The sequence below is a fragment of the Lygodium microphyllum genome, chromosome 2 (assembly GCF_053477565.2).
Source record: "Lygodium microphyllum isolate KBCC chromosome 2, Lygodium_microphyllum_v1.1.10, whole genome shotgun sequence".
NCBI lineage: Eukaryota > Viridiplantae > Streptophyta > Polypodiopsida > Schizaeales > Lygodiaceae > Lygodium > Lygodium microphyllum.
Window position 1 is genome coordinate 35,219,594 of NC_141136.1, and position 12,362 is coordinate 35,231,955.

At 42.9% G+C, this 12,362-nt stretch overlaps 1 protein-coding gene across 2 annotated transcripts in view; it reads right to left on the minus strand.

The window, feature by feature from the left end:
- LOC148039599 (sphingosine kinase 2-like) overlaps nucleotides 1-12,058 on the minus strand; it is a 54,716-nt gene extending 42,658 nt beyond the window's left edge. Inside the window, exon 1 of one of the 2 annotated variants that reach the window (XM_087692127.1) lies at nucleotides 11,512-12,057. In XM_087692127.1, coding sequence (XP_087548253.1) covers nucleotides 11,512-11,830 — 319 coding nt within the window. In that variant the 5' untranslated portion in view covers nucleotides 11,831-12,057. Of the gene's footprint in view, nucleotides 1-11,511 lie in introns of both variants that reach the window. The other variant, XM_087692133.1, reaches the window with a different exon arrangement.
- Between the last annotated feature and the right edge of the window lie 304 nt (nucleotides 12,059-12,362).

Sequence of the window (12,362 nt, forward strand, 5' to 3'; positions counted from 1 at the left end):
GATGATCCACATCGCCAGTCCAATCTAAAGTACTTAGTGGTATCCAAGGAAGTCACAGGATGTCACAGGATGTCAAAGGCAAAAGTTGCTATAAGTTATGCCGCATAAGTACTTAGTGGTATCTGGTGTCAATTGTTGGCCTAGGTCATTCATTTGGCCATAAGTGTCAGCTGCTGGTGACACTAAAGAAGTAGCGTTTAATGGTACCTAACGCCAATATGATGGTCAAAGATGGCGCAAAGACACTCGAGAATGGAAGTTGCCTAGCCAATTTAATTATTGGCCAGTCAGATTATTTTTCAGGGCACCGAAATAATTATTTGATTAATTTTCAATATTTAAAGACTGAAAATTAATATTTAATTATGGCTAAAGTTAGAAAAACCATTTGGGAAAGCTGCCACTTGTCAAAAATACCCATGCAAGACTGAAAAACGTCTTTAGAGGCTGGAGAGTCATTTTTAGTGTATTCATCCTGCAAGAGAGAGGAAGGAGATGCTACTGGTCTGATTTGCAACCATTGGAGGACCTTCTGAGGCAACCAAGGACAAGAGAAGACCAATCAATAGTAGCTGACAGTATCTACAAGCTGTTGAGACAAGACAACAGCAGTAAATGACTGATTTTCTTCAGTTCTTTGCATCTACATGCTGTTGTGGTAGGGCAGCAACTACATTTGACTGATTTTCAGTCATTCTTCACGACAAAACTCTGAATTTTTTCTCTCTACAGCTTTCTCTCTCATCTCCCAGCCATTTCATAGCCTTGCTTCAAAGATCTCAACATTTGGACCCTTGGAGCCTGAGAAATTGCAAATTTCTCTGTTGTAAACCCTAATTTAGAGCAGAAATTAGGGTTTAGCAACAGCCTCGGGAAGCATGCCAAAAATTGGAAGCTCCAAGACTTGGATTCAACAGGGCTGAAGGTGAGTTTCAGCTAAATTCAAGTGGAGGACTTGCCAGCCATTGAATTTGGGGCATTTCCATCGTCTATGAAGTGGATGAAGGCCAATTAAGTGTCCGAATCAAGGGGCAAAATAGATTGAAGACTTGCTGGTCACTTTGGACAACAAGGGGAGTTTGGATTGCAAAGGGAATCGGGAGAATCCCATTGTAAATCAACTTCTTCAATAATAAAGCTAAAGAAATACCAAAAGGGGTGCCAATTTTGGGACCAATCGGGTGTGCATTGTCCAAGATCAGTAGGTAAATTTGTATTTTCAGATTTGCATTTATTGTTTGCTGCTGTAATTAAGTTGTAATCAGGGATTTACCACCCATCCACGGAAGGAAGGCTGGTTACATGGTTCCATTGCCGGGATACCATCAAATCCTTTGAATTGGTGGGCCTATGGTACTTGATTGCAACTTGGGACTATTGCATTATTGCTGAAATTTTTCTCAGCAGTGAAATACAGCAAGTATGTCTTCGCATGGTGATATAGGATCAAGTGGAGAGGATGCATCACTCCTTGGTCAATCACATGGTGAAGGGGGAAATGCAACGACTGATGTTGGGCATGGTAGTCAACATGGACAGCATGCTGAAAATGTGGGAAATGACCCAAATGTTGGCACTTCAATGCATAAAGAGGCTGATGACCAGCTAGGGGCTGAAGAATTTGATGATAGCTTCAAGGATCGAATGTGTACAGCAACAAATCTTTTTGTTGAATTGGCAAAGGATCCCCAGTTTACTCGATTCTTGAATGCCCCAAAGAAGAACACAAAAGGCAAAGAGAAGAAGACACCTTTGGGACAGCAAGATGCACCGAAGATAATGCCAAGCCCTTCATTTGAAGCTCCCAAAGATGCTAATGAAATAAAGCAGTTGGTACCTACGGGGCAAGGAATGCAAATGCAAGGCCATCATGGAAGTGCCAATCCAATGGATTTTGGACAGCCAGGCGTGCATGCTATGATGGGGCAGCCAGGATATTTTGGTGGAAGCACGATTTTTAATACTATGGTTGGACACGGACCGCATACGGGAATGTATGGCACAAATCCCTATGGTATGTAGTAGCCAATGCATGGCTCACAACACCCAATGTATCCAAGTAATGCAATTGGAATGCCTAATCCCATGTATGGCAGCATAGGCATGATGCCTGGGGCACAAAGTGGGCCATATGGACATGTATTGGCACCCCCAGGGACTGTTGAAGCACAAGGATTTGGTGCTGGTCATGTAGGTGCTTTCAGATAGTACTGGTGTCTATGAAAATATAGCCAATGCACCCTTTTTGCAATAGCCCATTTATGATAACTTGACTCTCATAGATCCGCTGAAGGACTATGATGAAGGTGGCAAAAGCTGAAGTTTGAGCCTTTCAATGGTGCACAAGATAGGCTGAAAGCACTTGTTTTTATTCAGTAGTTTGATGTGGCCTTTCTGGAGGCAACTTCACAGAGACATCTAAGATACACAAGGCAGCCACATTTTTAAAGGGAAATACATTGTAGTGGTGGACTACACTTCTTATTCAAGGAAAGTCACCTACCACTCGTGTCCAGTTCAAGCAAATGTTTGCTTCAAATTGGTTGACAAGTACCTTTGAAGTAGACATTATGATAGCTTGGAATTAGTTGAATTCCAAAGACTATAAGAACTTGGATCAGTATAATAAGAAGTTTTGGGATGCATTGTTGCCAGTTACTTCCTATCGCACAGTACCCCTCCATGAGTAGGTGGAGAAGTATATTTGTGGTTTGCCAAAGGGTATTCGGGATTTTTGCATTAAGTCCACTATCTCCAGCATGTCTCAACTTATAGAAACTACTACTACAGCCGACGCATTACTATGTGGAAAGGATGCAAGATTCCACGATGATAATGCCAAGTCACATGTCAAAAAGGCAAAGGCTGAGAAAAAGGGTAAATCTGAAAATAAAGCTGAAAACCAAGGCAAATCTGAAAATAGGGCTGGAAAGAGGAACAGATCGCAAAGAAAGAGTGGGAAAAGTGATGCACGACAAAGGGAGCTGATGACTGCAAAGGGAAAGAAAGGCAAAACCACTGCTGGTTTAGTGCTTGATGTAGTCGCATATCAGTCTAATCAAGATAGTACTGAACTTTGCAGGGCATGGGGCAAAATTAGAGATCAGCATACATTGATTTTTCTTGATCTAGGGGCATGATAAAATTTCATCTCTCTTGATATAGCAGCCTATTTAGGCATCAAAGAGGATGAGATGGGGCCCACAGGTGAGATTGGTATCGCATGCAAGGGACATGTAGAGTTGGTCACTCCTATCATTGGAAAGCTTTGTTTGCACATTCAAAGTAATGTGGACAGTGAAGAGTTCTTTATTGCTCCATTGGAAGGATGTGTCCCTTAGACGCCTTCTGAAGGTAATCATAGTTAAAGTAGCAAAACCGAGCATCCCAAAGCTCAGACTAAGTTTAAGAGGTAAGAATAAAAGAAAACAAGCCATAAGAAGACCGCAATTTATAGACTCCATTCTCCTCATATCCCTAAAGAAAGAACTTGTCTTGATCCACGATCAAGAATCTAAAAAGGATCCACATCAAATTCGACTAAGAGGCTGAGGGCATAAATCTTGTGTACTGAAAGTAGATTGTATCCCAAGACCAGCACATAAAGCAACTCGGATGTATGGGCACCACCTTGCCCATCTCAAATAAGATGCATGTCACCCCGTCCCTGAATAGGAATAGAAAAACTATCACCAATGAGAATCTGACCATGCGAAGGCCGCAAATAAGTAACACCTGTTGAAGAAGGAGTCGTGCCATGAGACACCACTGTCAACAATCCACTCTCGTGTGTGTGGGGCCATCAACGCAGCATCAGAAACTTTCAGGGTCAATTCCTCAACAACCTCCAAGTGGAGAAAAGCCCCACTACTCTGAAATCCTTTGAAATCTCTCCTTCTCCTTTTGCTCCTTCTCCTTGTCGGGGCAATCCTTCTTCCAATGACCTATCTTGCCACAAATGTGACAAGTGGACTCATTTTCCTTGTCCTTCTTTGATTTATCCTCATTCTTCTTTTGGTCCTTCCCCTTCTTCTAAGAAGACTAACCAACCAAGGTCTCAGATTTAGAAGCATTGGTACCTTTCAACTGCTCCTCTTGGTCTAAGACTACAGAAACCAACTCCTCCCACCGAAGAGTCTTAGACCACCCAAAAGCAATCAAGGTGGAATAAAAACCATTGAAAGGGGGTAGTAACTATGAAAGAAGAGTTATTGCCATGTCTTCAGAAGTGATCACCTTCCCTGCATTTCTTAATCTACATATGAAGCTGCCTTAGCTTATTAATATGCTCCCGCATAGAAGATGACTTGTTGACACTCATGTTCCTCATTTGCACTTCCAAAGAAACTCATTTCATGATAATCATGCGAGTATACATCTGATCAAGCTCCAGGCATATCTCTCAGGCCACCGTCAAATGCTCTATATGAGAGATCACAGTTGTAGTGCATGAGAAAAATAAAAATGAACAAATGCGAGCATTGAGTTTGTCCCAATATGCCTAAGCCTTTGCCGATTTCATCTTATCACTTGAAGAGAGTCTGGACTTGTCCTGCGAAGAAAGACAATGAATAGCCTCTATAACAAGCTCCACCAAATCATAGGACTTCAAAATGGCAAGCATCATAACCCGCCAAATGTGGTAGTTCTCGCCATCGAGCTTTTGATCTGATGAAAGAGCCGGTAACATGACCACTTTCAAGTCCATGATCACCTAAAACTCTATCTTAACCTCAAAAGGCATCTTCACCTACAATACCTACACAAAACACAAAAAGGAGTCCCCCTCTGACTATGTAAATGCAATCGGCCAAAGCTCTTTGCCGCTCATCCCGCTCCTCCTTCACCTATCAAAGGTAATGAAAAGGTGAAATCTACACTTGAAGGCCCAAAATATAGCCTTCATCCTTCTCTAATAGCAAAAATCAGCAGTAGCTTCAGCAAATCTGCTCCTTTCCCACATGCCCACGCTCGCCTCAGCCTTGTTTTGATGCACAACCCTCCTACTCGCCCTTGAATGCTGAAAACGCAACCTTGTGTCGGCTGAAATTTCCTCTTCAAGTAGGTCCTTGGTCAGTCCTTCAATGCTCTGATACCATGTCACAGAGAAGCAATGCAGAAGCATGACCAAGACAAAGAGTGAACAGAGAGAGAAGAGAGAGAAAGAGAGTGGACCGCAAAAAATTTACAATGAAGAATGTTGTATAAGGATGCAGATATGCACATAGGTGCAGAAAGAATGTCTGCATATATCTCCACCTTGAAGATCTCACTCCATGAACCCCAAGGGCAGCCTCCACGGTCTACAACCTAGAAAAACTGTGAACACATCTGAACAAAAGTGTGGAGACTGGGGCCAATAAATAGGCCACAAAAAATACATCAAATAATGTAGGTTGGCTGTAGTCAACTAGACCAAAAAATGTATGACCTACACAATCTGCAACCGACTGCAGCACAACTATCCCGACCTGACATGTGTCACATGCCCTGCCTGTCACCTGCTGATGTCAGTTGTCTGCCACATGGACTACCCGTACAACTGCTAGAAACTGCTCAAATCTGCACTTGCCTATCCAAGGAATACTAATCTCTAACACCTCATAACCTAAAGCAAGAACCTGTCTCGATCCACGATCAAGAATCCGAAAGGAATCCACATCAAACTCGGCCAAGAGGCTAAGATACAAATCTTGTGCACCAAAAGCAAATGGTATCCCAAGGCCGAAACATAAAGCATCTCAAAAGTATGGGCACCACCCTACTGCCCATCTAGAATAAACTGCATGTTATACCATCCCTGAATAGAGATAAAAGAACTATCACCAATGAGAATCTACCCATGCGAAAGTCGCAAATGAGCAACACATGTTGTAGGAGTCATGTGTCGGGATGCACCACTGTTAACAATCCACTCCCGAGTGTGTGGAGCCATCAATGCAACATCAAAGGCCTTCAAGGTCAATGCCACAACCACCTCCATGTGTAGGAAAGCAACCGATGAGGGCACATTGGAATCCTTTGAAGATTTCTCCTTCTTCTCCTTTTCCTTGTTCTCCTTGCTGGGGCTATCCTTCCTCCAGTGACCTGGCTTGCCACAAATGTAACAAGTGGACTCCTTTTCCTTGTCCTTCTTTGATTTGTCCTCCTCCTCCTTTCGATCCTTCCACTTCTTCTAAGAGGGCTAACTAGTCAATGCCTCCAATTCGAAAGCATTGATTCCTTTCAACTGCTCCTCTTGGTCCAAGACCATAGAAACCAACTCCTTTCAACGAAGAGTCTCTAACCGGCCTGAGGCAATCAAGGCAAAATAAAAACCATTGAAACAAGGTAGTAACTATGAAAGGAGAGTTATCACCATGTCTTTAGAAGTAATCACCTTCCCTGCATTTTACAGTTGCATCTAAAGCTGCCTCAGCTTGTTGTTATGCTCCCATATAGAAGATGACTTATTGACACTCATAGTCCTCATCTGCACTTCCAAAGAAACTCATTTCATGACGATCATTCAGTTATACATCTGATCAAGCTCCAGTTATATCTCTCGAGCCACCATCAAATTCTCTATATGGGAGATCACAGTTGTAATACATGAGAGAAATAAAAACGAGAAGATGCGAGCATTTAGTTTGTTCCAATGCATCTAATCCTTAGCCAACTCCAACTTATCACTTGTAGAGAGTTTGAACTCATCTCTCGATGAAGGATAGTGGATAGCCTTCATAACAAGCTCTACCAAATCATAGAAATCTAGAATGGCAAGCATTATAATAAGCCAGATACAATAGTTCTCGCCATCGAGCTTTTGATTTGATGGAAGAGCCGGTAAAACCTTCACCTTCCGATCCACGATCGCCTGAAACACTATCTCGGCCTCAAAAGACATCTTCACCTAAAATGTCTACATAGAACACAAAAGGAGCCCCCTCTGACTGTGAAAACGCAGCCTGCTAGGGTTCTTCTTTCCTCATCCCGCTCCTTCACCTGCCGGAGGTGATGAAAAGGCAAAATCTGCACTTTAAGGCCCAAAACACAACCTTCTTCCTTTTCCAACAGCAAAAATCAGCAACAACTCCAGCAACTTTGCCCATTTCTTACACGCCCACACTCACCTCAACCTTGTTCTGATGCACAGCCCTCCTACTCACCCTTGAATGCTGAAAAACACAGCCTAGTATCACGCTGAAATCTCCTCTTCAAGTAGGTCCACCCTTGGTCCTTCAATGCTCTTATACCATGTCAAGGTGAAGTGATGCGGAAGCGTATGACGAAGATTGCGAGTGAACAGAGGAAAGAGAGAGAGATGGCACCCCCCCTTCTACATCACGACTCTTTCCTTCCACACTAACTCCTTCCCTTCCTCTTCTCCAATTGGCCCCCTTTGGGCTTTTCCCCCCCTTTGGGCTTCCTCTCCCCTTCCTAATCCTCTTCCACCAACAATTGACCTTTTTATTGCATGTTTTTGTTGTAGATACATTTATAAACAATAATGCAAGTGACTCTTTTTCTCCATATTCCAATCTCTAAGTTGCACATCAAATTGGTGGCAAGTGCATGGATGATCACTACAACTCAATATCGATTTGCATTTATTTCTTCATGGATAAGTAACCATGTTAGTATCTTGTCCCATTAACTCAAATACTCATGGTCCACTAATTGTTATATCCATGTCATTAACTCCACTTACTCGAAGATGTCTCATATACTTGGCATTGTAGAGTAGTGACTGGAACACAAAAAATCTGCAACGAAGAATGTTGTATAAGGAAGCAAATATGTACATGAGTGCAAAGTGTATGTCTGCGTATGTCTCCACCTCAAAAATCTCACGGGCTGTGAATCTCAAAGTATGTGCAGCAGTCTCCATGATCGGTAATTTGGAAACCTGTGATCAAAGAATGTCCAATTGTGTGCTGAAAATAGGCAATAAATAGCCTGAATAAAAATGGTGAAAATATATTGTCACCTGCATTTAATGCAGCCGACTGTACTGTCCAACTTTAAAACAGGCTGTCCGACTGCACTGCTGACATGGCAATCTAACCAGCGCTGCCACGTGGCACACCTGCAGACTGTACGGAACTGCCACGTGTCACCCAAAGCACACACAACTGACAGGAAATGCATATATACACAGCCTCTCTCAAGAATCCCTGTCCAAGAGAGAACAATCTCTAACAGACCTTACTCTCCAACCTTCTTTCCAAGAAGGCCTTTTTAGAAAGAACGAAGGCCCTCTTCTTTCTTTCCAAGCTTAACTCACCAACCTTTATTTTAAAAGAAAAGGGACCTATTTCTTTCAGACAACCTTGATTAATAATCAAAGACTGTATTTGTCTCTAAAGATCCAGGAATGGAGGAAAAACTCTCGTTAATCCCTTTCAGCTAGCAGACTTCCATTTTCTCCAACCTTGCACACCTTGCAGCTCAAGTTTTTGTGAAAGGCTGCACATTCATCAGCCTCAAATGGCTCCAGAATTGACATCACATTATGGTACGAGTGTTGGCAGATATCTTATCTTCATTGCAATCAATCAACCTGAAAGATTGCTGGAAAGAAAAAGGCTGTAATTTCAAGGCTTGTGCTTGGTATTGAAACTAGGGAACTCTGTCATACAGAGTGCCCATATACTTTTGGAATGAGACTCTAGAGTGAACAATTGAGGTGAAAAGTGAAGCTGTTTTGGCAGGTTAAACTCCAATAGAGCATAGAGAGATTCAAAATCAAAGGTACAAAATTAAGATACATGTCTCACATACACAAACTCAAAAGAAAGGAGAATCCAAAGGCAAAATCTCACATATTACAGCAATGCTATTGTATATCAAGATGGAATGCCTACTCAACAGCGTATCCACCCTGTGATTCCAGCCCTAAGTGCAATCCTGCAATCCACATACGCCCTATCCTCGAAGTACCCTGCTGCCCTGTTCAAGACAGGCAGCAGACCTCTGTTCAGCTCTAGCAGTCCCAGACTGTGAACTCCAAAGCCCTCATGCCACAATTTCCTGTTGGAGAAAAAAAAAGAGTGTTTACTTTTTTTTCAAAAAACAATGTTCACTATCCATTCCAAATACATTCTTTTCCTTTTAGGTCATCTTTTGCATACCTAGGTGGTGGAGGTGCACCAATGGTGGAGGCTCATCCTCCAAACCAATCACTTTCAGGATACTCTTTGCATGGGTTACCTACCCACGCATTCCAATTTCCCTCTTTGAGTGTCGACTATTTGGTACCACAATTTGCTTGCATGGCAATGCCTAGTGGACCTTTTGGTTATGTCCCAATGCCTCAGCGATAGTTGGGCAAAGATATCAGGTTCAAATGGCCTCCTCCTATGGCACCCTACGCAAACCCTAATCTTATTCCTGCCTACCCATCCTACACTCCTTACCCCTCCTACCCTTCTTATAAAACACCTCATAATTCTAGCTCCTCATTCGCATTCGCCAAGAATGCTTTCACTGATAAGACTCGTTCTAACAAGCTAATTCAAGTACTTGGTCAAATTTGATGAGGGATATACTTGACTCAAGGAACTTTTGGGACTTAGTACAAGGACTCAAACCCCAACAGGACCCTCGCTTTGCTCCACCTCAAGTTGTCTGCCCTTGGAAAGTACGAAATGCTTCTACCATAGTTAAGTTAACACAAGGCTTACTCCCAAAATCCCACTCTCAACTTCAGCACTTTGACCTTGCATTTGAGCAGTGGAAACACTTGACTAACCACTACGCAGCTCGGGATAGGACCCATTGTATCAATCTTGACTGTGAGTTCTAAGAGTTCAAGATTACACACTAGGATCACCTTATGGTCAAGCTAGCAAAATACACCAATCAACCATCACAATCAGCAATATTCTCAACTCCAAATAGCATGTCAAACTAGTCTACAGGACCTTTGATAGACTTTCGTCCTTAGGCAATCTCTATATCAGAGAATTCTGAGCAAGTGTCATGAGGTTTTACCCTCCTTTTAGGACCAACAAAACCATCAGATTTGTCATCTGAGCAGTAGAGAAGCTGGTATTTGGGTACGTGTTTTTTGTCTACTAGGGAGCTCCAAGAGATCTAATGCTTGGAGATTGCTTCCGAGTAATCCCAGACAAGGATTTTGTTTATCTTCTCAAGTTCTATCAATACATAGTGCTTTGATTCATTAAGCTTTGTCTTTACCTTTTTGTGTCTCTTGTTTATTCTTTTTCCTCTCTTCTATCTCCTGATCTCTACTTCCTTCTCTCTCTAATTCCCGAAGGATATAACCTTTCAACTAAAACCCCTCCGACAATAGTCTCTTAAAAGACTCCCTTCGAGGCATTATTTGATTCTCGTCCTTACATATCCCACCTTAGAGTCTTTAGGAATTATGCATATATACATACTTTTGATGACAAGAGAGAAAAGCTCGTGCTCCAAGTAGAGCTTTGATATTTGTGAGCTACCCTTTTGTGGCTAAAGCGTACTAGTTGTTTGATCCCAAAACAAACAGAGTCATGACATGAAAATATATTTTCTTGACAAGGAATTTCATGCAACCCCCTCCACCGGCTTCGAGCCTATTCCTTAGCTTGCATTACCTGAGATACCACCGTCTGAGCTTGGTCTCATACTGCCCTTGACCCACCTACAAAGACTTCCACTCTCAAGCCCCTCCAAGGGGCCCGTTACGTCACTGGTATGATAGGCTATGTGGGATTCGGGGATCCTTCCACCAAATTCCATCCCGGAGGGACCCAAAAAATCTACTAGGCCCACACCTATTGTATCATTTGTGTCTGTCTTTATATAGCACATTCTAAGCCCAAACAGTTGGCACGAGGTTCTACAATTTCCCAATGGTGAGAGGCCATGGAAAAGGGCTTAAGAGCATTGACTAGAATGGAACCTAGACCTTGGTGAATTGTCTAGGCCACAAGAAGGTCAGTGGGACTAAGTGGATTTTTAGAACTAGAATGAAAGCTAATAGAATCTTGGGTAAGTACAAGGCTTGCCTTGTGGTACAATTAGACTAATGTAAGCCAAAAGTCCGACTGCATTTGATCCTTTCCAAGAAATGAAATGAACCAATACAAAGCATAGACCAAACTCAAGCCTTAGATTGTGGTCATCAATGAAGTTTATGAACTCAACAGCTGGACAAAGATTCATCTTGGTACTAGATCAACTTGCAATGAAGAGAGAAACGTCTCTAGCCAGCCTTAACCATCAAGACACATTCCGTTTGTCTTGAAAGAATGGCAAGTTTATAGTTTGTTGGGCTTGAGAACTTCAATTCTACCACATGAACACTGATCATGCTAAGATGGTCTTTGATGTAGATGTTGACTTTGAGTGGATCTTCAAAATTTGAAATATCCGCAGAATCTAAGTAGATCTTCAAAATTTGCAATTTCCACCAGAAGTACATTACATGGTAGGAACTATTATCAAGTGATGCCTTAGGGGTGATGATCATCAACGTAATTGTGCAATAAGCATGCAGCTAAGTCGAGCTAAGAACCATACCGGCAAGTTCCAAGCATGTCTGTATGGCATGGCACCAAGAAGCCAGGGTTTCGGCAGTGCGGGGTCTTAAAGTGAGATGCTTCTGAACTCTTCGACGTATGCCTTTGCCACAGGAATCCCGCACTTCTTCGTGCTTGAAGGTGTGAAGAATAATGGCCGAACGTCCAGTCGAGTAGCCGAGGACATCTTCCTGCACCACGAGGCTCCCTGTGAAGGATCCAAACCACCGCAACACGCCCGTACGGTAGAGCGAGGCCATCACGGTTTTTCCATCGAGATCGAGCTCCTCGCTCACGATGCTAGAAGCTGTGGAATCCATGGCGGAAAGCCTGGGCTAGGGTTTGAATCATGAACTCTGGACGCCAAAGTTATGCTTTGACACAGCACAAACGCAAGGGGGCGGAGAGAGAGAAGAAGGAGACCTTACGTGAAGGGGAACTCGCAAGAGAGCTGGCGGACTGAATAGGCCCACCAGTTTGTACAAACATGATTGTTATGGTAGCGAATAGGAATCCGATTATCCCTTTGACCCACCTTAGTGTCGCGAGCCACCAGGTTGTACTATGTGATTGTCATTTGTCATTATGGTATGAATTGGGATCCGGATTCTAAATTTCTAGATTATGCCTTTGACATACATGTTCGAGGGTGTGGATCCAAAAGCTTCTGCCCCCCCCCATCTCTAAAGGTGCAAACATGGGATCATTCCAAGCAGGTGTCCCCACCCATGTCTAGAGGAGCGAACATGGGATCATCCGAAGCAAGTGTCCCCACCCATGTCTAGAGCTTGTGTCCCCATAGTTGTGTGGCACCTTGATCACTTTGCAAGTGACTTGGACCAATCTTTGATC